This window comes from Callospermophilus lateralis, chromosome 1, assembly GCF_048772815.1.
Source record: "Callospermophilus lateralis isolate mCalLat2 chromosome 1, mCalLat2.hap1, whole genome shotgun sequence".
Lineage (NCBI taxonomy): Eukaryota > Metazoa > Chordata > Mammalia > Rodentia > Sciuridae > Callospermophilus > Callospermophilus lateralis.
The window spans coordinates 185435621-185462058 of NC_135305.1; the positions used below are offsets into that span (position 1 = coordinate 185435621).

At 35.6% G+C, this 26438-nt stretch overlaps 2 protein-coding genes across 8 annotated transcripts in view; one reads left to right on the forward strand and one right to left on the reverse strand.

Moving 5' to 3' along the window:
- Positions 1 to 6621, forward strand: part of Kat2b (lysine acetyltransferase 2B) — a 105838-nt gene extending 99217 nt beyond the window's left edge. For 2 of the 5 annotated variants that reach the window (XM_076842814.1, XM_076842819.1), the window contains 3 exons: positions 160 to 223; positions 321 to 405; positions 4552 to 6621. In XM_076842814.1, the coding sequence (XP_076698929.1) occupies positions 160 to 223; positions 321 to 405; positions 4552 to 4745 (343 nt within the window). In that variant the 3' untranslated portion in view covers positions 4746 to 6621. Of the gene's footprint in view, positions 1 to 159; positions 224 to 320; positions 406 to 4551 lie in introns of those variants that run through there. The other 3 variants (XM_076842825.1, XM_076842839.1, XM_076842853.1) reach the window with 3 other exon arrangements.
- An 8431-nt stretch (positions 6622 to 15052) lies between these two features.
- Sgo1 (shugoshin 1) lies at positions 15053 to 26167 on the reverse strand. Of its 3 annotated transcripts, none has more exons than XM_076868521.1 (7): positions 26026 to 26167; positions 25749 to 25942; positions 21658 to 21734; positions 19640 to 19698; positions 18850 to 18898; positions 15361 to 15552; positions 15053 to 15149 (listed from the first exon to the last, which is right to left on the reverse strand). In XM_076868521.1, the coding sequence occupies exons 1-7, from the start codon at positions 26165 to 26167 to the stop codon at positions 15053 to 15055; spliced, it is 810 nt and encodes a 269-aa protein (XP_076724636.1). The 3 variants fall into 3 exon arrangements, with proteins under 3 accessions (XP_076724636.1, XP_076724630.1, XP_076724644.1); XM_076868515.1 differs by having other exon boundaries at positions 15361 to 15550; positions 18086 to 18898; XM_076868529.1 differs by lacking the exon at positions 18850 to 18898 and having other exon boundaries at positions 15361 to 15550.
- Positions 26168 to 26438: the final 271 nt, after the last annotated feature.

Here is a 26438-nt window from a genome sequence, read left to right on the forward strand (position 1 = left end):
ATATCATAGTTGGTGGGTTTCACTTTTCATTAAACGTTCTGGAATGGTTCCAGTTTTTCTTTTCTTTTCTTTTTTTTTTTTATGAGACCTAGCTGAATAGTAATCAGCTGGCAAAGAGGGTAAAAGCTAATCCTTGCTGTTTATTCTTTTCTTTTCAAGTAAAGAGCCCAAAGATCCTGACCAACTGTACAGCACCCTCAAGAGCATCCTCCAGCAGGTGAAGGTGGGTGTTCTCTTCGTTTACCTCATGCAAGTATTTTGAAATGATTTCCCAACGTGGAATTTCCATATTAGATACCTTACTTTTTTCTTTACCCAAGAGCCATCAAAGCGCTTGGCCCTTCATGGAACCTGTGAAGAGAACAGAAGCTCCCGGATATTATGAAGTTATAAGGTTCCCCATGGGTAATACCATTAAAATTTTCTAAGTATGGATTTGAAACTCTCTGGATGGTGGTGTGGGGGACAAAGAGTGGCTGAGGTTGATTTGTAGTCCTTTGTGGTGGGGTAGGACGTGTATGATGGGAGTGGGATTCTATTTACTTGTGGTGGGGGGACAGTAATGTCAGAGCAGGAGGACAAGGGAGAAGCGGGTGGTTCTGTTCAGTAGAGACAGTATGCAGCTGTCTTTGAGAGCCCCCACGCACTCGCCACACCAGATGCAGAAAGTCGAGGCGGAGGGCTGAACTGCAGGTAGTACTGGACATGGAAACTGGCTGCTTGGACATAACCTTGTTATAGTCTACCTGTTTGGTTGCAAATGAAAAAATAGCAGGTTTTATCCTTTTGATATGCTTTAAGCCTGTCCTAACTGGCTATTCCTTATAAGAATTTTTCAAGGTAATATGAAAGAAGGTAGATTAAGCCAATTGGTTACTGTACTTTCAGAGGGAGAAACTATAGATAATGGAGTTCTTGATTGTCCACGATGTTGATAGTTACTGCTGTTGTCAACGTATACTGTTTATTTTAAACTTTGTCCTCCTCCAAAAGCAACGGAAGACCCCTTAGAAATGGGAATTGTAGAATTTGGTGTTATGCTTTGTACTATGATAAAAGGAATGCTTAATTGAATCAATTGAGAACCCCCAGATTTTCTCTTTTGTCAGTACTGGGGATAAAACCCAGGGGAACTTTTATTACTGAGTTACATCCTCAACCTTTTTTAAATTTTTAGACAGGTTCTCACCAAGTTGCTGAGGTTAGCCTCCAACTTGAGATCTTCCTGTCTTACTCTCCTGAGTAGCTGGGATTACAGGCGTGAACCACCATGCCCCTGCTGAGAACTCCCAATTTTAAATCATTTTGGCAGTGTGCAGATGACAGCTAGCTGAAGTGAGAGGCAATTCCTTTTCTGTTCCAAGTGTTAAAATGTGAAAGAAAGAAGGAAAGGTATCCACTAGGTCCTCCATGACTGAGAGTTATTTGCAGATGTTTCCTATGGCACTGCTTTTTACATGAATGTTATTTATAGTTACAGTGATTTTGGTGACCTACAGTCATTATACCTCTATGTGTTTTTCTGTCTCTCATCTCTGCCTTGCTACTATATATTTTAGTATAAGAAAATCAGAGGGAGAGTTGACTTAGTCTAGAACCCTAAATGTCAGGGTGATTTGGGAATTGATATTTTTCACCATGTGAAAAATACGTTAGAATCCTTTAGTTTTTGTTTCCAGCCCTAAGTGAACTGGTTTTAGCATCCTCCGGACATCTCTTTTTTTGATACCCCTGAGATATATCTCTAGCCCCACCTCAACTGGTTTTGGGAAACTCTTTCATGAGAGTGTGAGTGTGGGGAGTAGTTCCCTCCATACTTGCAGTGTGAGGTCTAATGTAACGTAAAGTCTGTTGTGTGGAAGTTTCTTGCTTGTTCTATTCTGAGAAAGGTGTGAGCTTCTCTAGTTGGAAGCCACCTGTAGGCACACCCAAGAGCTCATGAGGAGAAAATTGACCCTGTTGAGCAATGCCAATAATGGATGAGATGTGGACCAGACAGATTTCATTTAAACAGAAACGGTGCTCCTTAGTGGAGCAATAATTCTTTTCTTGAGATGCCTTTAGATGCTGAACAAAATGTGTAGTCCTGCCCCTAAGATGTTCATGTATTTGAAGATAAGATTGATGAAACAATAATTTTACATTTCCCCATTATTTCCTTTATGGGTTTTTTTTGTTTTTGTTTTTGTTCTGTTGGTACTTGGTATTGAACCCAGGGGTGCTTTACCCACTGAACTCCATTCCTAGTTCTTTTCATTTATTTCTTTTTAAATTTTGAGACAGGATCTCAGTAAGTTGTTGAGGTGCTTGCTAACTTTTCTAAGGCTGGCCTCAAAATTGTGATCCTCCTGCCTTGGCCTCCTGAGTTGCTGGGATTACAGGTGTATGTCATTGCGCCTGGCCTTCATGGATTTTTCTAAAAACATTTCTTCTTTTTCCCTTATGTTCTAAAAACTCCTTTGTCTCCTGGGATGGAGTCTCACATGTCATGTGGTGAGCTGTACATTGATTGGACTGTGTCAACATTTTGACTCAAGCCTGAGTTCTTCCTACCCATGGATCCGTAGGCAGGGTTTTCCTGTTTACAATTCCCAGGTTGGCTAGGGAGGGGAATGAAAATAGAATAATTTATTGGTGTCATCACCTATATTTAGTCACCTATTTTAACCTGCACCATTTGGTCATTTGAGAGAATCGAAGAAAGCTAGGGATAGAAGATGCTATCTTAGAATAGAAGGGAAATAGAAGAAGTATTCAAAATGCACCATATTATTCAGGAACATATAGACTCTGAAATTCTAGTTTTGTTTCTTTTACCTTTTATGCTTTCCCATTTCTGCTTACCCATTTCCCTCCAATAAAAAAAAAGTTTGGAAAGCTTTTGAGCCATCTTTTTTGTGTCAAATTCTGTCCACCCCCGGTGTGCTTACTTGTATTTTCTTTCTTTTTTTTTTCTGCTATATGATTTTTCCTTCTAAAACATTATATTGGACAGCAGAAGTTTAAGTGGCAGACAGCAAAGTGGTAGGAATGTAAACACCTAATTTTACTTAAGGAGGCATAATTTAGTTGTTCTTTCTTAAAGGAAAGAACATCTAGATCTGTTCAGTCTCACTTAGGTGAGATATTTGGTGGAGAATGTGCGAAGTCTTTGTTTATCTTAACACTTTCAGGTTTTTTTTCCCTCTCTCTCCAAACTGTTTCAGTTTAAGAAAGGAAAACTAAAAGTTGAGCTTACAGAGGGATGACATACATTGTTGAGATTCTAGGCTTTAATCAGAAGAGATAAGCAGTACAAAACATTTCTCTCTTTTTTTTTTCCTTTGGTGTTTTGTGGCAGAATTAGAATTTTAATGCAAGTAAATTTTTTTCCCATTTTGGGATGTAGTACATTAATTTACTAATCTTATTAAATGATAATGCCAATGTATTTACTTATAGATTTCCCTCTGGAAAATTTGATAATATAGTGGGACCTTGGGGTATTGGTAGTTAGAATGTTTTTTTTTTTTTTAAAGCCATTTTGTCTTATTTTTCCACGTATAGTTACTACAATCATAACTTTTAATGATAGAACCAGACTTAACAACCAGGGGCTCATAAACAGACAAATGTTAGCATCTTCTAATTTGTACGGAATTCTTTAAATTGGTCCCAAGAGTGAGGATGGAGGAAACTGCATTGTAGTCTTGCAAGTTTAGATGAAGTACTGTTTTCACTTATAGACTAATACAATTTAAAGCAAGTAGATATATGGGGAAATTTAAAAAATAATTTTTTTAGTGGTACATGGACACAACACCTTTATTATTTATTTACTTATTTTTATGTGGTGCTGAGGATCAAACCCAGTGCCTCACACATGCGAGGAAATTGCTCTGCCACTGAACCACAGTCCCAGCCCAATTGGGAAAACATTTTTTACGAGTCTTGCTAGGCTTACTTGCTTTGGAAATAAAGCTTGTAAAGTAAAGTTTGTCATTTTTATATCATCCATGACACATGAGACCTCATTTTTTTTTTTTACTATTTTATGTGCCAGTCAGTGATGTGTTTGCAGATGATTAATTTTTCTACTGTAGTCCTGTGTAGAACACCAAAACAACTGTGAATTTAGTGAAATAAACTCAGTCTGATTGTTTCCTGTAATTAAATGATTTAGTACAAAAGTTCCACCTGCTCTCTGCCATGAAGACAGAGCCTCTTCTGTTTAATTCTGAATGAATAGCTAACAGTAGTCAGTTCATCAAACTTATCGTTGCTTAATCTACTTAGCTTCCTTGTGCTCAATAGGGGATTGGACCAGATGACTGATAATGGTCCCTTTAATGTTAAAATGGCTGTGATTTTACATTAAAAAAAAAAGTCAAAAAGAATGAACATAAGATTTAAGAATTATTTTCCTTGATCGTAAGAATTTCTCTTAAACAATAGTATTTCGATGATAAAAACGTAATTGAACCAACAACAGATTTCTTTCCCAGTGTCACTTTTATCAGGTGGTGTTTAAAAGGAGTCAAAGATTGCTAATATTTTTTTTTTCCTGTGCAGATCTGAAAACCATGAGTGAACGCCTCAAGAATAGGTACTACGTGTCTAAGAAATTATTCATGGCAGACTTACAGCGAGTTTTTACCAATTGCAAAGAGTACAACCCCCCTGAGAGTGAATACTACAAATGTGCCAATATCCTGGAGAAATTCTTCTTCAGTAAAATTAAGGAAGCTGGATTAATTGACAAGTGATTTCTTTTCCCTCTGCTTCTTAGAAACTCATTGAGCAGTGTGCCTAAAGCAAGGTGGTTTAGTTTTTTAAAGAATTGGATGATATGTTGAAGAGACTTGTAAATGTAATAATTAGCACTTTTGAAAAACAAAAAAAACCTCCTTTTAGCTTTCAGATATGTATTTAAATTGAAGTCATAGAACATTTTTATTTTATGGAATAGATTTTAATCTATTTACTACTATTATGTAAATTTTCTATGGCATGTCCATTAGCCAACTATTCCATGATAGATGATCAGGGGTTTCCTCAAAACCTGTATGTGAGGAAATTGCACATAGTACCATGATTTGGGGGAATCTAGAAAATTTTCAGACCGTGAATGTTTCCATTTTTTTCTAATGGAATGTGAGAGTTTATTTTTATTTTATTCTGAAGGACTTTAAGGAAGGGATACATGATAAAAAGCCCTGTAAAAGGTTACATATGTGATGTTGAAGTCTCATTGTAGACTTTATATATATATATTTTTAAAACACTCATCTAGATGAGGTGCTTTGAGCAGTTCTGAAAAATGCAGTTTCACAAAAGCAAACTGCTTTGATTCCTAAGGAACAAATTCTAAATAATGCAAACTTTTTATAAGCATCTGGGGTTTTGATAATTCTGTGTACCTACAACAAATTTGTGAGTGTATAACCACTATTTCTATAATTCTTTTCTCTACATAAAAATGTAGTATCATGTTGACTTAGCTTATGCAGGCCATAAGTTCCAAAAGATAATTTCCTAGGCCACAAAGGCATACACTTGAAAACACTTGAGATCAAATCAATGTGCTTTAATAGGAAAAGATGTGATAGTCAATACATCTATCAATCTGGTGAGTCTTTGCTCTAATAAATGAGGATTTTTTTCCTCTTTTTGTGATACACACAACCCCACCAAATAATGACTATGTGAATCATTTTCTTTTTGGATCTCCAGATTATGTTTATTGTTTGAGGTGAATTAAGTTCCCACCAAGGTTTGCTGTCAATATTTTAATACCTACATCGCTGTATTGGTCCAGGGTTCTATCCCACTGAAATCCATCACACAGTCTTACTAACTAACCTGTCTTGGGATTCCAGCTTAGTGCTTGGTTTATTTACTGATTACACTACATAGAAAAGTGGGACATCTGCCACCCCAACTCTGGGAAAACCAACTAATATACCACCATATAAATGAAGGCCATCTGGATGGTTTCGACACTAATTTTTATGATGCAAATTTATAAACTGATTTTGTAAAGGACGAGGTTTTAAAAATGTAATTTAACTTATGTTTTCTATCAGCATAAATTAAAATAGGTCATCAGTAGTCATTAAAAACAGTTGTCAGAAATAATCTGTTTGAAGGAAAAAAAAACTTGCAAATGACTATTAAGTTGGAAGTATTGTTTTTGATGTATAAGGGATGTTCAGAATGCTCACATTTGAAAAACTCCTCAACTTTTTTTTTTTAGTATAAGAAACCACCTTGAGTGGTGTCTAGATTTCTAATGAAGAATGATGATACAGTTTGGAAAAGTATCTTGGACTGGTTTTAAACAGAGCTTTGTACCGGATTTGCCGAAGCATCTGTTCAGCTTGGTATCCTGTGAAAGTTTGTTATTTTCTGGGTAGACATTCTTATAGAGTATTGTCTTTAAAATCAGATTGTCTCTTCTATATTGAAAGCATTTTTATGTTTTCTAATTTAAAAATTAATATTTTCTTATAGATACTGTGCAATAAAGCTGAAGTAGAATGTGTGGTTTTTGCAAATGCTTTAACAGCTGATAAAATTTTACATTTGTAAAATTAATATATTGTACTGGTACAAAATAGTTTTAAATTATATTTTAAAAAGCTCCCAATCTGGTGGTGTGTTTTCTTCTTCTAGCAGCCTGAGGTCAATAAGAGAAATGTGTGATCTTGTTTGTCCATCGACTGTATCCTTAATCCTTGGCTCTTTGGCTTTTGCTTGAAGGTGTTTGGAATTGTTGCATTTGTGGGCATTTTTGTTAAAAACCCATATTCCATTGGTGAGAGATTTTCAAGAGGAAAGACACTGTTGTTTGTGTCAACAACAGCAACAAAAGAGCCATCTGTAAAAGAGTCTTGTAAATTAAAAGATGTTTTTAGCCAGGTGCATGGTACACAGCTGTAATGCCAAGCATCTTGAAGGCTGAAGCAGGTGCCTGGCAAGTTCAAGGTCAGCCTGGGTAACTTAGTAAGAACCTGCCTTAAAATAATAAAAGGACTGTGGGGATATAGCTCAGTGGTAGAGCACAACTGGGTTTGGTTCTCAGTGACCACCCCCTCCTCAAAAAAAAAAAAAATCGGTGATGGTAGGTGGGGGGTATTTGTATTTATTCTTTTACTTTCCATCTGTGAAGTACAGAAATACAGGAATGAGGAGAGACTTAAAAGTACAACAGATTTTTAAACATCACCAAAATGAGCAGCTAATGTTACTCAAAATGCTGTCTATAGGAAATAATATATCCTGCTAGGGTTCGAGAAGACCCAACAAAGAATCAGACACCCCTTCCCTACTGAAATTTGAACCTGGAAGTTAAAAAAAAAAAAAAAAAAAGTCACACACTGGCCAAAATATCACCTTTACTACTAACAAAAAGAATCCTGGAGAATGTTGCCTCCTTATCTGAGGCAAATGGTTTTTGCAGTGGGGAACCCCAGAATGTGATCGACTCTTCCATCATCTGCAGTTCTGCACCACTGTGGACTTCCGCCTCCATGGGCAAGGCTTTTACTATTAGACTCAGTGTATGGCCAAGAGCAATGGTGCTCTCTGAAGGCAGGCTACTTGAAAAGCATGGGTCAGAGAAGGACTTATCAATCTATGTCCAGCCTTCTTTGATAAGGGTGTTATTGCTTATTGCATAGTTAGGGTGAGTCTCAGGTGAGGAATGAATGATGGGGCAGCAGGAAGCCAGAAGATGGGTGTCCTACGTGCAAATGAAACTTTTGGAAATTATATGTGTAAAATTTAAAACTTTTTTTTCTTTTCTGATTATTCAACCAGTAGTTTAAAAATGGCCATATTTATTAGAAGAAACTGGTGGAAAGGGGACTGTGAGATCTATGTTTTATCCAGAAGTAAAATTTATAATCATGGTGATTTAGAAACAAAAGATTATACTGAGGGACTAGTGTTTTGTCATTCTTAAGCTTATGTTTTTCAGATTAGTTCTCAGTGTTAGTTTATTTGTTTATTTAGGTACTAGGGATTGAACCCAGGGGCACTGTAACACGGAGCTACATCTCCAGTTCTTTTGATTTTATATTTTGAGACAGGGTCTGACTAAGTTGCTGAAGCTGGCCTTGAACTTTTTGATCCTCCTGCCTCAGCTTCCTGAGTCGCTTGGATGACAGGGAGGGCACCACTTTTCCTGGCCCTCAGTGTTTGTTTAAAAAATTATAAAGTGCTGCACAAGGAAGGTTACTGGTGGCAGTCCTTGGCCTTTTCCACATTGTTCTGAGCTATTGTTAGTCCTTAACTACCTTTCTCTTTTTAACAAAGTAAAAATGCCAAAGAGATCATTTTACTTGGGAATATCAAAGATCATAATAATTACAAATTCTTAAGAGATAGTAGTTAGTATGACATTTTTTCTTTTTTGAAACATATTTCAATTTCTTGACTATTTTTTCTGTGAGAAAAAAACGTAGAGGATGGGGAAGGTGGGCAGGGAGGGTGGTGGCAGGGACTGAAATCAAGCTTGAATCTTAAGGCTCTCTTTAGTGTTTACTTTCTCCTTTGGATGCAACAGTGCTGTAAATTGTGATGAAGATTACTAGGGCAGCCTGGTGCATGCCTGTAATCCCAGCTGCTTGGGAGGCTGAGGCAGGAGGATCGAGAGTTCAAAAGCCAGCTTCAGCAATGGCAAGGTGCTAAGCAACTCATCGAGACCCTGTCTAAATAAAATAAAAAATGGGGCTGGGGATGTGGCTTAGTGAGTTCAACCTGCAGTACCCTCCCCCTTGCCCCCCCCCCCCAAATATCCAGATATCCCAGATAACCAGAGCAAATACAGTGTTATTATTGTCCCAGTTAAGTAAACAGATGAAAATGGACTTTAGGATGGGGAAAAATTAAAATGGCAAGAAACTTCCCAGGTGTACTTTGGAAGAAGATCTTCAGCAAAATACATAGAAGATGCTCAAAGGAGATGAGAGAATAACCACCATGAGCATCATGAAAAGTCACTTTATGACAGCATTGTGGGGAAAGGAAGCTAACCAGGACAAAGCTGGACATTTTGTCAGGGTTTATTAAAACAGTGGGATTTCAACAAAGCAAACGAGTTAAGGTTTTAGCTCCTTCTTGCTGCTTTGGCAGGGTCAGCTGAAAAAGGGGAAAAACAAGTTACTTATGTATTTTTAGATATATGTGTGTGTGAGTTGAACTGAAGGTTACCAATTTCAGCTTAACTAGGTTGGAAGTTCTTTAAAAGAAATCTTGGTGAATTTGTTGGGGGCTTAAGGGCCTCCTTAATGAACATGATCACATTCCTTCACATTCTGGCATATCAGTTCCTGTGGTTGTTGGACTCTCCTAAACTTCATGGGTGAACCCAGTTTAAGAAGTTTAGCTGTCAATCTCCCATCTTATGCATTTGACGGATGTCTACTTTCAGCTTAAATACATCTAAGAATAGGGAATTGCCTTTTTGTGTTTGTGCTATAGGACTGCCCAACAATGGAACAAAGTGCTATAACAAAGCTTTTGGGTTCGGTTGAATTTAGTTGTTTTAAAGACCCTTCAGTTCAATACTGTTTGTGACCAAGCTATATTCACATCTTTTTTTTTTTTTTTTTTTTTGTCAGAATGCTATTAAATGTGCCAGCACTGTTTCTATCCCTAATACAACATAGCACACTTGTGTATTTGTAAACTGTAGGCACAATTCAACCTCCCTTCTAATTTTAAAATCACCATCCCTTTTTAATTTTTCAAAAAGGGCCGTAATTAACATGCAAAAAAATGCATGGATTTTAAGTGTTCGGTTAGATGACTGTTGTCAGTTGTGGAGTATATCAACTACTCTAAAAAGAACATTTCCATCACCCAAGAAAAATTCCCTCCTGCCTCTTTCCAATAAATTCTTTCCTGCTTCATGCAACCACTTCTGTCACCATTGATTAGTTCTGTCCTTTGATTTCATGTAAATTGAATCTTGCTATTTGTACTCTTGGGTGGCATGTTATCATTGCTTCAATCCTATACAATCTACTTTTCCATTCAACTTCAGTGGACATTTGGGTAGTTTCCAGCTCTTAAAATAAGGCTGTTGCAATCATTTTTGTATAAGACTTTTTGTAAACATGTGTTTCTATTTTGTGTAAATACCAGAGTGAAATTATTAAGTCACATTGTAGACATGGATTATTCTTTTCAATCCAGGGATTGAACTCGGGGGGCACTCGACCACTGAGCCACATCCCCAGTCCTATTTTGTATTTTATTTAGAGATAGGGTTTCACTGAGTTGCTAAGCATCTCGCCATTGGCCAGGCTGGCTTTGGACTTGCAATCCTCCTGTTTCAGCCTCCTGAGCTGCTGGTATTACAGGCATGCACCACTAATGCTCAGCTTGGGTTTTTTTTTTTTTTTTTTTTTAAATAGGGATTTCCTTACACATTTATTTGCATTGACCTGTGAAGCTTTTTTGATGGCAATTTCAGTATTTACTGTTATCCTTTTTATATGTTTATTTAAAATATAAAGGTCCTCTTAGATCCATGTTATTATTAGTCCACCGCCTCATGGATTCAAGGTAAATGCTGTATCATCAAGCTGCATTTTCAGCTGATGTCCATGTTATTGACAAAAACTAACAGTGAGGGGTCAAGACTGGAATTTTCCCATATGATGCTAGAGATCCAACTGCCTGAGAGTGGTCATGCAGCTGTATGTGAACCCACCTAACAATTCCCATTTCTCCATCTTTTCTATAAATATGAAGTTGGAATAAATTTTAGATATCTCTCTTTTTTAAAAAAATAATTACATGTACCTTCTTCCACAGTAGTTACTTTTCAATGCTCTATGCAGCAATGAAATAGGACAGTTAAATGTCAGCTTTTAAGACTAAGATCCATTATTGGAGAGGACATGTCAATTGGAGAAGAAACATAACCTTAGTGAATTCAGAGTTAAAAGATTAATGTGAAGCTGGAATGAAGGTTGATGTGTTGTCGGGTTTTATCCAGTTGGATATGGTCATGAAATACCTTGCTAAGGAACCTGAGAGCTACATAATATTCACTGCAATACTAATTTGTAAACAATGAAAAAGTGGCAACAAACTCTCAAGAGGAACGGATACATCTGGTTTATTTATATAATTCTGTACAGTGATGAAAATAATCTGCATCGACCAACATGGGTAAGTCTCAAGAATAGTGTTAACAGTCAGAAAAGGTTATGTACAATATGTACAACATGGTTCATGTAAACTGTTACACAAAACAAAATAGGCAATGGACAAACACTAGCAAGAAAGAATACAGAAACACTAAAAAATACAAAACTATGACATCATTTTAGGATAAATGTTGACTCTGGGTATGAAGGGATGGGGAGATAAGGATCAGAATTACAAAGTGTCAGGAGAGAATGACGTTTGAAGGGAAATTAAAGAATATTGATGACCCCACATTTCTTAATAAGACACCTATAGCACAAGAGTTAAAACCAAGAATCAACAAATGGGACGAATTCAAGCTAAAAAGTTTTTTCTCAGCAAGAGAAATAATATGCGAGGTGAATAGGGAGCCTACATCCTGGGAACAAATTTTTACCCCTCAAACATCAGATAGAGCTCTAATCTCTAGAGTATACAAAGAACTCAAAAAGTTAAACAAAAAAGCAAATAACCCTATCAACAAATGGGCCAAGGACTTGAACAGAAACTTCTCAGAAGAGGATATACAATCAATTAACAAATACATGAAAAAATGCTCACCATCTCTAGCAATCAGAGAAATGCAAATTAAAACTACTCTAAGATAACATCTCACTCCAATAAGAATGGCAGCCATTACGAAGTCAAACACAATAAGTGCTGGCGAGGATGGGGGGTGGAGAAGGTACACTCATACATTGCTGGTGGGACTGCAAATTGGTGCAGCCAATTTGGAAAGCAGTATGGAGATTTCCTTGGAAAGTTGTCTAAAAGGCCTTTGGTTAGAGTTTTCCTGTGACGTCCTTGGTATGAGAGGAGTCCCAGGTGATTGGACAAGCACACCCAAACGGTATTGATTGACAGTCACTTGTGAGACATATAACAAGTCTCCATTTTTAGTTTTGTCAAATTTAATGATGTACATGCAAAAACGGCATGCTAGCCCAAAAGAGCATTAAGACATTGCTAATGATTTGATGAATAAAATGAGGATTTGAAATCATTTTGTCAGTTTGGCAAATTGAACTTCACAAGAGAAGATTAAGATCAAGCAACTCAGCAAGTCCCTGTCTCTAAATAAAATATTAAAAGGTGCTGGGGATGTGGCTCAGTGGTTGAATGCCCCTGAGTTCAATCCCCAGTGCCAAAAAAAAAAAAAAAAAAAAGACTTAAAAGAACCTTTATTTAGGTGGAGATAAAGAAAAAATATAATTCCTTGGAAAGCTGGGAATGGAACCACCATTTGACCCAGCTATTCCCCTTCTCGGACTATATCCAAAAGACCTAAGAAGAGCATACTACAGAGACACAGCCACATCAATGTTTATAGCAGAACAATTCACAATAGCTAGAATGTGGAACCAACCTAGATGCCCTTCAATAGATGAACGGATTAAAAAAATGTGGCATTTATACACAATGGAATATTACTCAGCACTAAAAAATAATAAAATCATGGCATTTGCAGGCAAATGGATGGCATTAGAGCAGATTATGCTAAGTGAAGTTAGCCAGTCCCTAAAAAACAAATGCTTAATGTCTTCTCTGATATAAGGGGGGTGACTCAAAATGGGATAGGGAGGAAGAGCATGAGAAGAAGACTACTACTAAATAGGGAAGAGAGGTGGGAGGGAAAAAGAGGAAGAAGGGAGTTACACAGAAGATGGAAGGAGAACCTTATTGTTATACAGAATACATATATGATGTTGTAATGAGAAAAATAAAAAAAAAGTGTGTCACATTAGATTGGATAGAGAGAAAGGATGGGAGAGGAGGGGAGGAGTAGGGAGGATAGGAAGGGCAGCAGAATACAATAGACAATTTGATTGATGTATGTACATTTCATGTATGTATTATATGTCAAAATGCACTCTACTGTCATGTATAACTAAAAATAAATAAAAAAAAATAAATAAAAATGTTGCATATTCAAAAAAAAAAAAAAAAATATTGATGGTCTAGAGTCCATAGCAGGAATTGGCAAACTCTTGGTAAGTATCCTGAAGGTAAATTTTAGGATCTGCAGGCCAAAAGGCAAAGTTTGAGAATATTATACGGATAATTTATTGGGGTTTAAAGATAGTGTAACTTGTCATTGAAATTGGTTCCAAATATGTGAGTTTTTCAACTATTTCAAAGTATTAAAACTATTCTTAGCTTTCAGACTGTCCAAAAGCAGGGTATACTGGATTTGGCCCATAGGCTATAGTTTAGCCACTGTTGGTTGGGAAGAGCACTATTTGAAAATTCCTGTGATGATGGCGATGTTCTGTATTTGCAACATCTACGGTACTGCAACAACTACTACTATACATGGCAACTGAGACCGAGAAACTGAATTTTTTTTTAGCACTTTTTAGTTTCCATTATGCTGAGGACCAAACCCAGGATCTCACTCATGAGCACTTGGCCACTCTTACCACGGAGATATATCTCCAGCCTGAGAAACTGAATTTTAAGATGATAACTATAGAGTGAGGTTTCATGAATTTAAAAAGGTATAAAGGGAATGGTTAACTAAACTGGAAAAATAGACTGATAGGACAATGGGATGTATGGATATGTGATTTTAGGGGAAAGAAATACTGTGGGTGATAAGCATTTTGAGTGTGACTGAAAGATAAGATATAGTCAAGAAAATAATTTGAGATGAAGATTGAAAGGGTCATCTAGTAAAATTAGATTTTTTTTTTTTGGTAGTACGTGGGATTGAACCCAGGGCCTTACACATGCTAGGCAAGTGCTCTACCACAGAACTACATCCCCAGCTCAAATTGAATTTTTTGATAATGGACCCTGAGGTTGCACAATGAAAATGTGGAGGAGAGGGGCTGGGTTGTGGCTCAGTGGTAGAGTGCTTGCCTAGCATGCATAAGGCACTGGGTTTGATCCTCAGAACCACATAAATGTAAAATAAAGATATTAAAAAAAAATGTGGAGGAGAGAGATGTCATGTTTGACTACAGAGAATGCTGAATGGGAGAGAAAAAGACATGTCCAAGGATAAGAATAGTGAAGGCTAGAAAGAAGACAACCAGATAGCTAATCTATCTGATGAAGAACAGAAGAAAACACATGTGCTATCTTACACAAATTTTATTGTTCTTTAAAAATGGACTACTATCAATGATTTCAAAGTTTACAGGGATACATACAAGAGTAGATGTCAAACTTTCTGAACTCTCATTGGTTGATTAAAAATAGAGAAAAGCCCTTGGTATTCACACATTTAACATTTGAGATTCTTAATTAAATCATGGGGCACATGGGTTGGGGGGAGGGGATGGTCCTGAAAGTCCATGACATAATTTGTGAGTCTGCTGAGGCATCACTTTGAATAGCACACACTTAAGGTTCATAATCAGACATTTAATCCATGAGCCTGAACAACCACAAATTCTCTAATCATGACTCCATATGCATTTTATGTGAAGAACCTAAGTACAACAGTGTTAAAAGGGGCCCACAAACAACAGGGTGTTTATCTTAATGTGAATGTGAAGGATTTATTTAACTCCAAAAATTAAGGATTTTCAAAAGGTCTTACCTTGCCTTAAAAAATTGTTCATTTTAGTATTCCCTGCTTTACGAGGAAAAATAAAGATGCCAGAAAATTAAAATAATTTGAATAATCAGTAATTTCAAGATGTTGGTACCAGATTCATTTTAAGTAAAATTAAGGAGTTTAGGCAACTTAAGAAATCTAAACAATTATGAAGTGCAGTTTTGAAGAAATTATTATAATCTAGAGTCCCGTGAAGAGAATATTCTATGGGAATAATTCCATACATTTGTGTACAGTTTTAACAGATTCTCTACTGGAGTAATAGAAAAGGGTGAGATAAATTGCATTTGCTTATTACTGATATTATTTTTTTTTAGAACATCTCACGTCCTTCTTCTGCTTGTAAATAGGAGAATTCAAAAAATGTAAATCTGTAAAAGGGTCCCCTCTTCTTAGTTTCCTGTAGAAGTAAAGAGAAATCTTAAGCATAATTATAAGTATCCCTTAATCTTCAGTACAAAATCATTATAAAAATGTCACTTTTAATGTTCCTACTTCAGTTTTTTTTAAATCACATTTTTATATTTCAAATAAGACTCATCTTGAACAAAGATCCCTAACTTCACTCCTCCCACATTTACCACCACAAATGGGTTCCCACAAATACTTACGAAGCAAGTGTTGGCTCCTTATAGTTAATGTGGGTTGTGCACCTACGCTTGGGCAGAGATACTGCTGGACTTTCTGTGTTCTTTTTTGGAGAAAGAGAATGTTTCTTTGTTTTCACTACAGAAGACATGGGAGTATTGGTGATATCCTTTAGGCTACAGCGAGGTGACTGGTGAGTCTCAGATGGCACACCTATAAGAACAACTGTTAAATTTAAAATGATTCCAAGAGAAAAAAAAAATCACTGGAATAAAATTGTACTTAATTATATATATTAACTGTACATAAAATCTGGTATTTTATAATATGGATTTTTAAAACTTTTAACTATTCTTTTCCTTTCAAGCCAGGTAATATTGAAATGTTAAATATGGAAGATATAATAGGGCATTTTACTAAAATTTAACATTCTTCTGTGATATCTTACTTGTAATGAGTTAATTATGAAATTTCATTTTAGTCACATCTTGCTGTTTAGAATCAGTAAGGCCTTTACCTTTGGCAGTACCAAAGTTCATCATTAAGTAGCTTCCTGTAGTCTTATAAAGTCCTTAAACTCATTCTAGTGAATAAAGAGAATTCTAAATCACAGCCTCTGTGAAATCCAAGATAAAATATGTTCCATCTAGTAAAGATAATAAAAAGTTACCAGTGTTTTTCCTATCAAAAACACCCAACTTATTCTATTTGGGACCGAGCACGCAGTGAGGGCACTGCAAGACAATCTTTTAAAATAACTTCAAAAAGCAAATTGGAGCTGGATATGATGGTACATGCCTGTAATCCCAGTGAATTGGGAGTCTGAGGCATAAGAATTGAAAATTACAGGTCAACACCAGTAATTTAATGAGGCTTTAAGTAATTTAGTGAGACACTATCTCAAAAAACAAAAAGGGCCAGGGATGTGGCTCAGTGGTAAAGTACTCCAGGTTCAATTCTCAGTACCCCCCCCCCCCAAAAAAGCAAACTGTATCCGAAGAATAACAAAATTATAACTGAAGTGGTTTTATAGTAAGCAGTCATATACTGAAGGATTCTATGGGTTTCAAACTTTGTCACCCCACAAACATTTTGAAAAATGTAACTAAGCAATAATATCTGATGAGTTTTCTATTCTGAAATATAATACTTTTCAAACTTTAATGTATTCATGAATTCATAGGGGAGATGCAAATTCTAATTTGAGGTATGGCTTATTTTTTTTTTTTTTTTTTTTTGTACTGGGGAACTGAACTCAGGGGTGCTTTACCACTGAGCCACATCCCCAGCCCTTTTTATTTTGATACAGGGTCTTACTAAATTATTGAGGCCTCACCATTTTGCTGAAGCTGGAATGGTCTGGATTATAGGCGTATGCCACCATGCCCAGCATGATTTGCCATTTTTATTTTTTTAAAGAGAGAGAGAGAGAGAGATAGAGAGAGAATTTTTAATATTTATTTTTTAGTTCTCGGCGGACACAACATCTTTGTTTGCATGTGGTGCTGAGGATCGAACCTGGGCCGCACGCATGCCAGGGGAGCGCGCTACCGCTTGAGCCACATCCCCAGCCCATGATTTGGCATTTTTAAAGTTAACAGGTAATGCTGATGCTAGTAGTCTGGGGACCAAACTATTTTGTGTCCATTTTTTTTTCTTTTCAAAATGCACTATTTATATTTTCAAAGGTATACCAAGATAGCTAAAATAATTATTACCATTTTGCCAATCTTGTGTGTTTGTGTGTATTACTGAGGACTGAACCTAAAAGCATTCTACCTCTGAAGTACATCCCAGGCCTTTTTATTTTGAGACAGGGTCTTGCTAAATTGCTCAGGCTGGACTTGAACTTACAATTCTCTTGCCTCAGCCTCCAAATAGCTGGGATTTTTACTGGCATGTGCCATTGTGTCTGGTTGTTTGATTTATTCCATCATGACAGCAGATTTTTAAAAGACGTTTACAAGCTACCAGTGCCTAGTTGACAGGAAAGTTAATTCTTTTTTAGGCTTTGGCTCCTTATAAACAAACAAGCAAGGTGACTCAGTTGTTTTGAGGACCAAATGAAATAATGTACCAATATTTTGAGAATGATAACAACCCTAGTGTGTATGTTAGTTCTACCACAATAAAATTTCCAATGAGCATCTGTGGGCAGGTGCAATCTGTATTACCAATATCTGAACCACCACTACTTTTGAGCTAATAAAAGCAAGATTTTCTGAGCCAGTTTTTCAGTTGTCTTACAAAAGAATACAATGCCTGTCAATTGAGGAAAACATTTCTTGGTCTTGTTAACTAAATTTATTTTAAATCATGGTTCCTGTCAGATTAAATATAAAGCCAAGTCATTAAGATGACAAATCACTAGATTCAAGTTTGATTTCATTTCCAAGAGGATGTTTCACATGAGTATATAAAAGATCTTTTCATTTACTCTAATCTCACAAAAAATCACCTCACCTCCTTGGGTGGCCTCATTCACTGAAAATAAAAACGCTGTCTCCATGACAAGTAATATTTATTGTTAAAGATTTAAAGTTTACTTGAAGTAGTGAGAGCAATACAACTGTGATTTCCACTCCCTTTCTCCCCCAATTTAATCCAACTGTAACTTCCCTCAGAGAGACAGATGGTAAGTCTCTAACCTCCCCCAGAGACACAGATGGTAAGTATAAGTACATAAGCATCAGGAGTGATCATGTATCATAAACATTAAAAATGCAAGCAAACAAGTAGATCACTTACTTGGAGGAGTTTGTGTTGGCTTAGAATCCTCTCTCTCTCTTTCATCTGCATACTGCAGTGTTCTTTTAGATCGAGGCCTAGTGACTGGTCTCCCATCTGAGCTGGTGGCAAGATTTTGAATGTACTTGTGAGAGGGCAGATAGAGGTCATCAAAATCATCTTCAGAACTGCTTGATTCACAGATGCTCCCTTCAGACTTATGGTCGTTTTCCTCTCTATTAGAATCAGCACTTGTTTTTTGTCGGAAAGGAGTGAGATGAATACGCTCTTCTAAATTAAAATTGTAAGCATCACTGGAACTGACAGATTTATCCAATTTACTGTTGGAATTTGTTTTATTTTCACTTTTGTTCCTTTTATGCTTTGATGTAGATTTTGATTTTTTACTTCTGTTAGCTTTTCTTTTCTCTTCTCTTTTTCCTCCTTTTGCATCTTTACATTTACTTTTAGTTTGTTCAGATTTAGATTCCAAAATAATTTCCTTTGTTTTAGTAAATTTTCCTGGGTGAATGAGCTTTGGTGATAAATTAATTTGGTCCTTGTTCCACTGACAAACATTTTGTTCTACATTTTCAGGTACGTGTATGTTTACTCCTGGGTCTACATATTCAATTCTTTCCAATTCATAAGGCTGCCTCGCTAAATGACTGGTTTCAAAGTCATTCCAAGTATTGAACTGACTTAAATCATTAAAATCTTTCTTTAAACGGCGATGGAAAGGTATTGTTCTAGGTAATACATAATCAGTAGACTTAGCTTCATCTGAATCAAGGTCACATCCCAGTGTGTCTTGAGTAGTGGTAGATATTTGTTCTGAGAATTTAAAAAATAAATGAGAAAAATAACAATTATTTTTCAGAATTTGTCAAAAATTTTAGAATTTAAAGTTTCAGAAGAGGCATTGTAGAGTTTTCTTATATTTACTGTAAGTACATAAAAATTTGAAAACAATTTTACCATCTATTTGCTTATCACTGATCAATAGCTTATATTTGATCTGTGAAAGACTCTTACTCTATATTTATAGGTAACATAGGATATTTATATAGTTTTGCTTATTGCAACACTATCCCTTCTTCAAAGGTTAGTACAAGTAGATAAGACTGATATTTGAGAACTGGGACACATCAACTTAAAAGTATCAAGAAGGGCATGGCTTTGGAGCTCAGCCTTGAGTTCAAACCCTACCTCTTATCATCAGGATTAGTGCTTGTGAGATGCTTTATTTGAGTCTATATAAAATGGGATTGTCTGTATCTATAGTCCCAGGCTGCTCTGAGAGTTATGACAATTATATAAAAATGCCTAATACAGACCTAAACACATAGTAAGTAGGGCTTGGTAAAATGCAGTTATAGTTGTAACTAAGATTTCTGATTACAGATTTGGCACAGTAGATGGATGTACATAAACCTATATTATTCTATGTAAAATAAACAGATTTGTTTTGAGCAGAATTGCAGATAAACAGATTTAAAAAGTAAAAACAAAAAATTATGTTACTTGTTCTCAATGATCTTGCCCTTAATATTTTTAGATTTTTACTTAAATTACCTTCTATTTGCAATGATTCTCTGTGTCTTGGAAGGTCAGTTTCTTCAAGAGGAACTTGCCTTAGAAAATACCAATGAAAAATGTAAATTTATTTAGCAATTGTATAATAGAAATAAATTTTAATACTTTTCTAAATTATAAGAGTTTTTTCTTTTAGTACCACTTCATAATTCCATTACAAATCAATACATCTGGTTCTGTATCAAGGAGATCAAAAAAGTTTATGCTGATTACATGAAGATTGATTTGTTAGGATTGACATTCGACTCCCAGTGGAAGAACTAACATCAAGTTAGATTGCTCTGCCTGAAAACATGCTATAACTCAATTTCATTTAACTGAAGAAAAAGGCAATTCAAGTTGACATGTTTTTAAAAATGCAATTTGGTCACTAAACTCTTAGAAGACTGCTTTATCATTAGCAGAGCTATGAGATGTGAGATAATGTATGTTTTTATGGTGTCAACCATTGAACTCTTCTGAGTTGTTTAACAGTTCACTTTAGTTAAAACTCTCGTTCTTTGGTTCACGAAACAAACAATTTTCTTTATGCTCAAAATCTTTTTTCATTATAATTGCAATTTTTATTCTTGATTTTTTTGTACAGAGATTTCTACCCTATATATGAACAATTAAATAGAAGTTTATAAGCTTTGGTAACCAATAAAAAAATTTGATTTATCTCATCTTACTTTTGTCCATAACATGTTTTGTCAGATCTTAAAATTAAAACAGCTTAAAAACTAATACTGATGGCTGGGGATGGAGTTCAGTGGTAGAGCCCTGGTTTACTTTGCTTAAGGCCCTGGGTTAGATCCCCAGCAACACACACACACACACACACACACACACACACACATACACACAGCCCAAAACAACAACAAAAAAACAAAAACAAAAAAACTCCTCCCAAAACACCAAAACAAAACTATCAATGATTAATCATCAATGGATCATAATGGGTCAGACTTGAAAGTGATATAAGGGAGCTGTCAGTGGTAGTAATTCTCATCTTGGGAAAAGTTATGTTTCCCTGGGGATATTTAGCAATATCTGAAATTATTTTTTACTTTTTACAATGGGGGATGGGGTTGCTGAGGATATTGTGTGGATAGAGGCCCAAAATGCTACATTCTGTAGTCCATAGCCTTCAACAACACAGAAGTATTTGGCTTAAAATGTCAACAGGATCAAGATTAAGAAACCTTGTGCTAAAATGAGGGAAACACTCTGTATCTTAAGTAGGTTTTTTTTCGCCCCCTATACTGGGGATTGAACCCAGGGCACTCTGCCACTGAGCTACAATTCTAGTCCTTTTTATTTTTTGAGAGAGGGTAAATCGCTAAATTGAAGAGGCTGGCCTTGAACTTGCAATCCTCCTGCCTCTGCCTTCCAAGTGGCTGGGATTATAGACATGTGTCAGCATGCTGGATTCAGGTTTTGATTTTACAGTGGATACAATAGTCAAACTTATTGAACTATGTAATTAAGATCTGTCCATTTTACTATATGATTAAATTTCAATAATTCATAAGCATGCATAAAGTATCCTTGATCCAAGAGAAGGAGAAGAGGGTATATAGGATCTGATGGAAAAAAAGAAATCGGATCAGTGAGATGGTGTGACAATGATGTTAACTATGATATATTTTTCCTAAACCATACTATTTTTAGGACTGGTAAAATATTCTCATTTTAATTACAAATATTCTCAGAATAAAAACCTGATACAGGGAAAAATATGACTGAAGGAAATATTTTAAAAGTTCTTGTGAAGCTTCTTTATTTCTAGAAATAACTACATATAAGACAAAGAAAGCTCTAATTTGGCTATATATAATAGAATTTTCACATTAAATTTTCTTAAATATATTCTTAGTATGAGAGAGTATTAGACTCCAAATATGAGTTAATATCAAACCAATTTTTGTTTTTGTAAATAAATCACAAAATTAAATCTACCCTGGTATTGATACTCATAATAATAATAATATCATTACCCTGGTAATGATACTAACGGTGAATCCTTCACAAATAAATCGCTGGTGTTGTCATCCCTATTGGAGTCCATTTCAGAGGAACGTATTTCCTGGTTCTGTTAATGCATAAAGCAAAGGAAAACACTGTTAAAATTGAAGTATTTATAAAAAGTGTTCATTTATTCAACAGTATACACTTATTGACAGTTTACTATGGTGTCATTTACTTTTAGGAGTTGAGACTATGCCAACTAAATGATCAAATTCTACCCTATTAAAGCTTACATTCTATAGTAGGAAGAGAAAAAGAAAGAAAGAAAAAGAAAGATACATAGATCATTTTAGATAGTGCTAAGTGCTATGAAGGAAATTCCAGAATGAAGTGACAGGCAGTAATGAAAATTAAATTTAAAACAAAGTGAATTTGACCAACATGTGAAGACAGGAAAGGAGTTAGCTATTGAAATAACAGGAAAACAGGAAGGAAAAAAGCAGTGGAAAGAGCAAATATAAAAGTCATAATGTTGCTGTGTTTTAGAAAAATAGTTCAATGTGCCTAGAACATAGTCATTGAGAACAGTAGGTGGTGTACATGGGAAAGCCAGATAATATAGGGCATTGGGAGCCATAGTTTGAAATTTAGTCTAAGTGTGATAGGAAGTGATTTAAATATTAAGCAGGGAAGTAAAATAACAAGCTTTAAAAAGATCATTGGTGTACACTTGTAATTCTAGTGATTTGGGAGGCCCAGGTAAGAGGACTCCTTGTTTAAGGCCAGGCTGGACAAGTTAGTGAGATTCAGGATCAAATGAAATAAAAAAGAGCTGGGAATGTAGTTCAGAGATAGGAAACTCCCCTTTACTTGAAAACGATCATGTCTTAGGTTTCTTGGCATCATATTCCCTTATGTATGTATGTATGTATTTATTTATTTTTTACATTCCTGATTGTTCCATGTCAGTCTCCTCTGTGTGGCAAAATGCAGAGGTCTTAATAGTTCAAGGAGAGTAAAGTAATGATTGCACAATCCCCATTACTAGGGGGAAAGAAAAGCCAGGGATGCAGCTCAGTGGTAGAGTGCTTGCCTAGCATGTGTGAGGCTCTGGGTACAATCCCTGGTACTGCAACCAAACCAAACCAAACCTAACCAAACCATTAGTCTGACTCACTGTGTGAAGCATGGATTAAAAGGGGCCAAAGGTTGAAAGAGTTTGGTGGTGAATCCCATTGGAAGGTTCTGAGATAATAAATCATGCATAAAGATTGAATAGGGATATAGGTGAGGGCAGGTAGAAGGAAGCTCTTATGGTTTTGGCCTGATCAAAGAAGTAGGCTATTTTACTGAGATGAGCAAGAATTATTGAGGGAGATGGAAGCATACAATAAATCTGGGAGAGGGAAAGCAAAGAGTTGTGCTTTGTAGAAAGCATGTTTTGAGATTCTAAACTTTGAAGTGGAGATATCTAGTAGCTATGTATGTGTGTGTGTATGTGTTTTTAGGTCTTGAGCCATGAATTTGAAAGTCACCAGCAGATAGACAATATATAAAGCTATGGAAAGGATGAGTCAAGTCTAGACAATTGCATTTAAACATAAAGCATCAGCCAGTAAAGAAGACTGACATGCAACAGTCAGAAAGGCAACAAGAAACCTAGTGGAGGATAATGTCAAGGAATCTAAGAACAACAAACTTTTCAAATAAAGAACCACCTATGTTGCATATGATCACTAGGTCAAGAAACAGAAGTGACCACTGAACTGGTTAAAGTGGAAGTTTGGTCATCTTGACACAGAGCAAAAATAGAATAGTAGGAATAGGGGCCAGATAAAAGTGGTTTGAAATGTGAATGGAAGGTGAGGAATTTAAGGCAGTGGATGTATTTTTTTTTTTTTTTCCCTGGAAAAATTCTGCTGGGAAGGGAAGTTGAGACATGAGGAGGGAGAGAGATAGGTGACCAGGAGAGGTTTCATTTATTTTCCTTTTCCTCTAAAGACAAGAAATACTAAAGCACCTTTGTCTGATGGCTAGATTGATCCAGTGGAGGCAGCACATGGGGAGGAAAGACCAAATTTCCAGGAGCACAGTCCTAAACAAGGGGGGAGAAATGGAATTTGAGGCATAAGGCTTGGCTTTTAATTAGAGTCCCAGTCTGATTCCTAAGAAATCATTCTAATTTAATTCAATTCAATTGATTTTTAAAATGTGATGAACATATATTGACTTTTTACTTAAAAGGCTAAAACTATTCATTAGAAATTAATCCTTGTGAAAAATTTTCAATTTAATATCAAATAAATAATGTTTGAAAACAGTATTATTAATCAATGTAAATAAAGGAGAAAGGAATATTTAACTATGCAGTAATATTAAGAAGATACATTATAAAACTTAGGAACATTAGACTTGGAAATTTTTGTAGACTAACTACTTATAGTCAATTTTAAGTATTTTAAGTTTTTCTGATACTGTTAAATTGACTTAAACATGAAACAAAAGTACAGATTGATGTTGAGAATGAGTGACAACATGTAATAAATATATGATGGAAAATAAGCTTGGATAATTTTAAATGCTAAGAATCCATCTGCTTAGCAACTAACAACACATTTTAATGGTCAAAAATCATTGATAAATGTTAAAGGACCTAAAAATGACAGAATTCTCTCTCCACTGTTTTTGCAATGATGTCACTGAGTATTCATTTTGTACTATTTCTGTGTGATTTCAGCAAAAACTTTGGAAAGGGAGGAGGAAGATTCATATGCCTTTAGAGGGATTTTTTTTCGCCTATTAGTTGACTAAAAAAGGAAAAGAAAAAAAAATTTTAAGATTATATCCTGAAGAAAAAACTTTTTAAAAAATAGAATCTAACTCTACACAAAAGTGAAGAAATCATGTCTAATCCTTTAATTTTTTTTTTTTTTTAGTTATAGATACCTTTATGTATTTATTTATTTATTTTTTTAATGTGGTGATGAGGATTGAACCCAGTGCCTCAAATGTGCTAGGTGAACGCTCTACCACTGAGCCACAACCTCAGTCCCATATCTAATCTTTATAGAGGCAATTTTCAACATTTATATGTATATTTCACATACATGTATATATATATGTATATATTTACACATGTGTTTATGTCATATGTATTAAAATAAGGAATCATTCACTAACTTCTTCTGTCAACTGAGTGGTGATTTAAATTTTCTCAAATCGTGTCCCCTATAGTCCTAACTCAACCACTGTAGTCTGACTTTCTTATCTGGCCCAAGTGCCAATGTGACTGTCTTCACTCGCACAGCAAATAGACAGCCACTGGAAAGAAAGTAAACTGACCTGTTAACACTTGACACTCACCACTGCTTTTCTCATTCTCTGCCTCATGTAATTTGCCTGGCAGTGGCTTCTGGACAAAGGGAAGGAGAAACTGGCTCATCATTATTCTTCTCAGGATTATCATACAATGAGACACAAAGAATATCCTAAAGCAAACTTTGTCCATGTCTATTATATTTTGGCTGGCAGAACCATATTTGAGTCCCTTCTTTACAACCTTGGACACAAACAGAATCAGATTAAAAATTTGCTCAGCAAAATATTCAGGATTTTTCTTGTCTAAGTGTTAAGGATAGCCTTCCTTATTTAGCCAACTAGTAGGTTGAAAATGATTCTCCAAAAAGCATTTAAATACTCCCCATGCCCTAAATAAAAGCAATTCTTATAAAACCCCACCAGATGGCAAAACTACATAGGAAAGATAAAACTCAAGTTAGCAGTGATTTAAACTTTTGGACTAGTCCTCTCAACCAGCACACTTTAGCCTTTAGCTTAGTTGCCCTTTTATTCACTTAGTTGAATATTGGAAGGGGACCAACAGTGTAAAGGCTAAACTATTCCTTCTGCAAGTTGCCTTGCTACCTGTTTCAAAACTGAGTTAGATAGGCACAACCTTCAATCACCTGTATGACTGAAGCTTTCTTAACTGGCCATACATAATACCTGTGCTGGAGCATGGAAAAGAAACAATTCACTAATAACAGAGATATCTGTAATTAATTTAAATAATAAACTGATCTAAACAAATTATTCATGTTTTCCCCCCTAAGAAATTCAGCCTTTGTAATAAAAATACCTGAGCAGCTTTTGTTTGTTGTGAAGCAAGTTTTTCTTTCAATGCATATAACTGACATGCAAGGTAGTAACACTCTCTTCTCAGCTGCAGGATGATATCTTGGGCTTCCCTCACTTTGGATTTTTCATTTTCCAAAGCTAAAACTAACATTTTGTTGTTTTGTTGGGTATTTTTCAGCAGTGTAGAAGTGATGTCTAAAAGAGGATAAAATAAATGTATCAGTTATTAAATGTAAACTTAAAAAGTGGTGTAAAAGGATGACATAAAAATCTCTTACTGAGTACTTGGCACGGTGCAACTATGAAGGATTTGCGTTTGCCAAGCTCTGTCAAGTTTTTATTCCTTTTCTCTTTCATTCGCTTCTTTATGTCTTCAAGACTATCTTGAAAGGATTTTTTCTGGCACCTTTCCTTAGCCATCTTTTGCCTAAAAATTTAAAACAATAAAAAATATGTAATTTTTCCCAGAGACAATAGTATCAATTATAAAATTTAAGACTGAAAATACAGGTTGTTCATAAGTAAGGGATTAAGTAGAGATTTAACAGTAGAATTAGCTCAAAGTAGGTAGCTGGTTAACCCGATTATAACATAGATTTTACAGCTTTAAAATCTCATTAATGCAAGGTGCTATGGCCAATGCCTGTAATCCCAGCTGTTCATGAGGCTCAGGCATGGGTGATCATGAGTT

Excerpts from the sequence above, each read along its gene's own strand:
- Sgo1 (XM_076868515.1), bottom strand. The coding sequence starts at position 26,167 with ATGGCTAAGGAAAGGTGCCAGAAAAAATCCTTTCAAGATAGTCTTGAA. Across the intron at positions 19,699-21,657 it reads TTATTTGTGAAGGATTCACC|GCAAGTTCCTCTTGAAGAAA; the intron begins GTTAGTATCATT and ends GTATTTTCTAAG. Across the intron at positions 15,150-15,360 it reads AAGGAGCCAACACTTGCTTC|GAAACTAAGAAGAGGGGACC; the intron begins GTAAGTATTTGT and ends TTACTTCTACAG.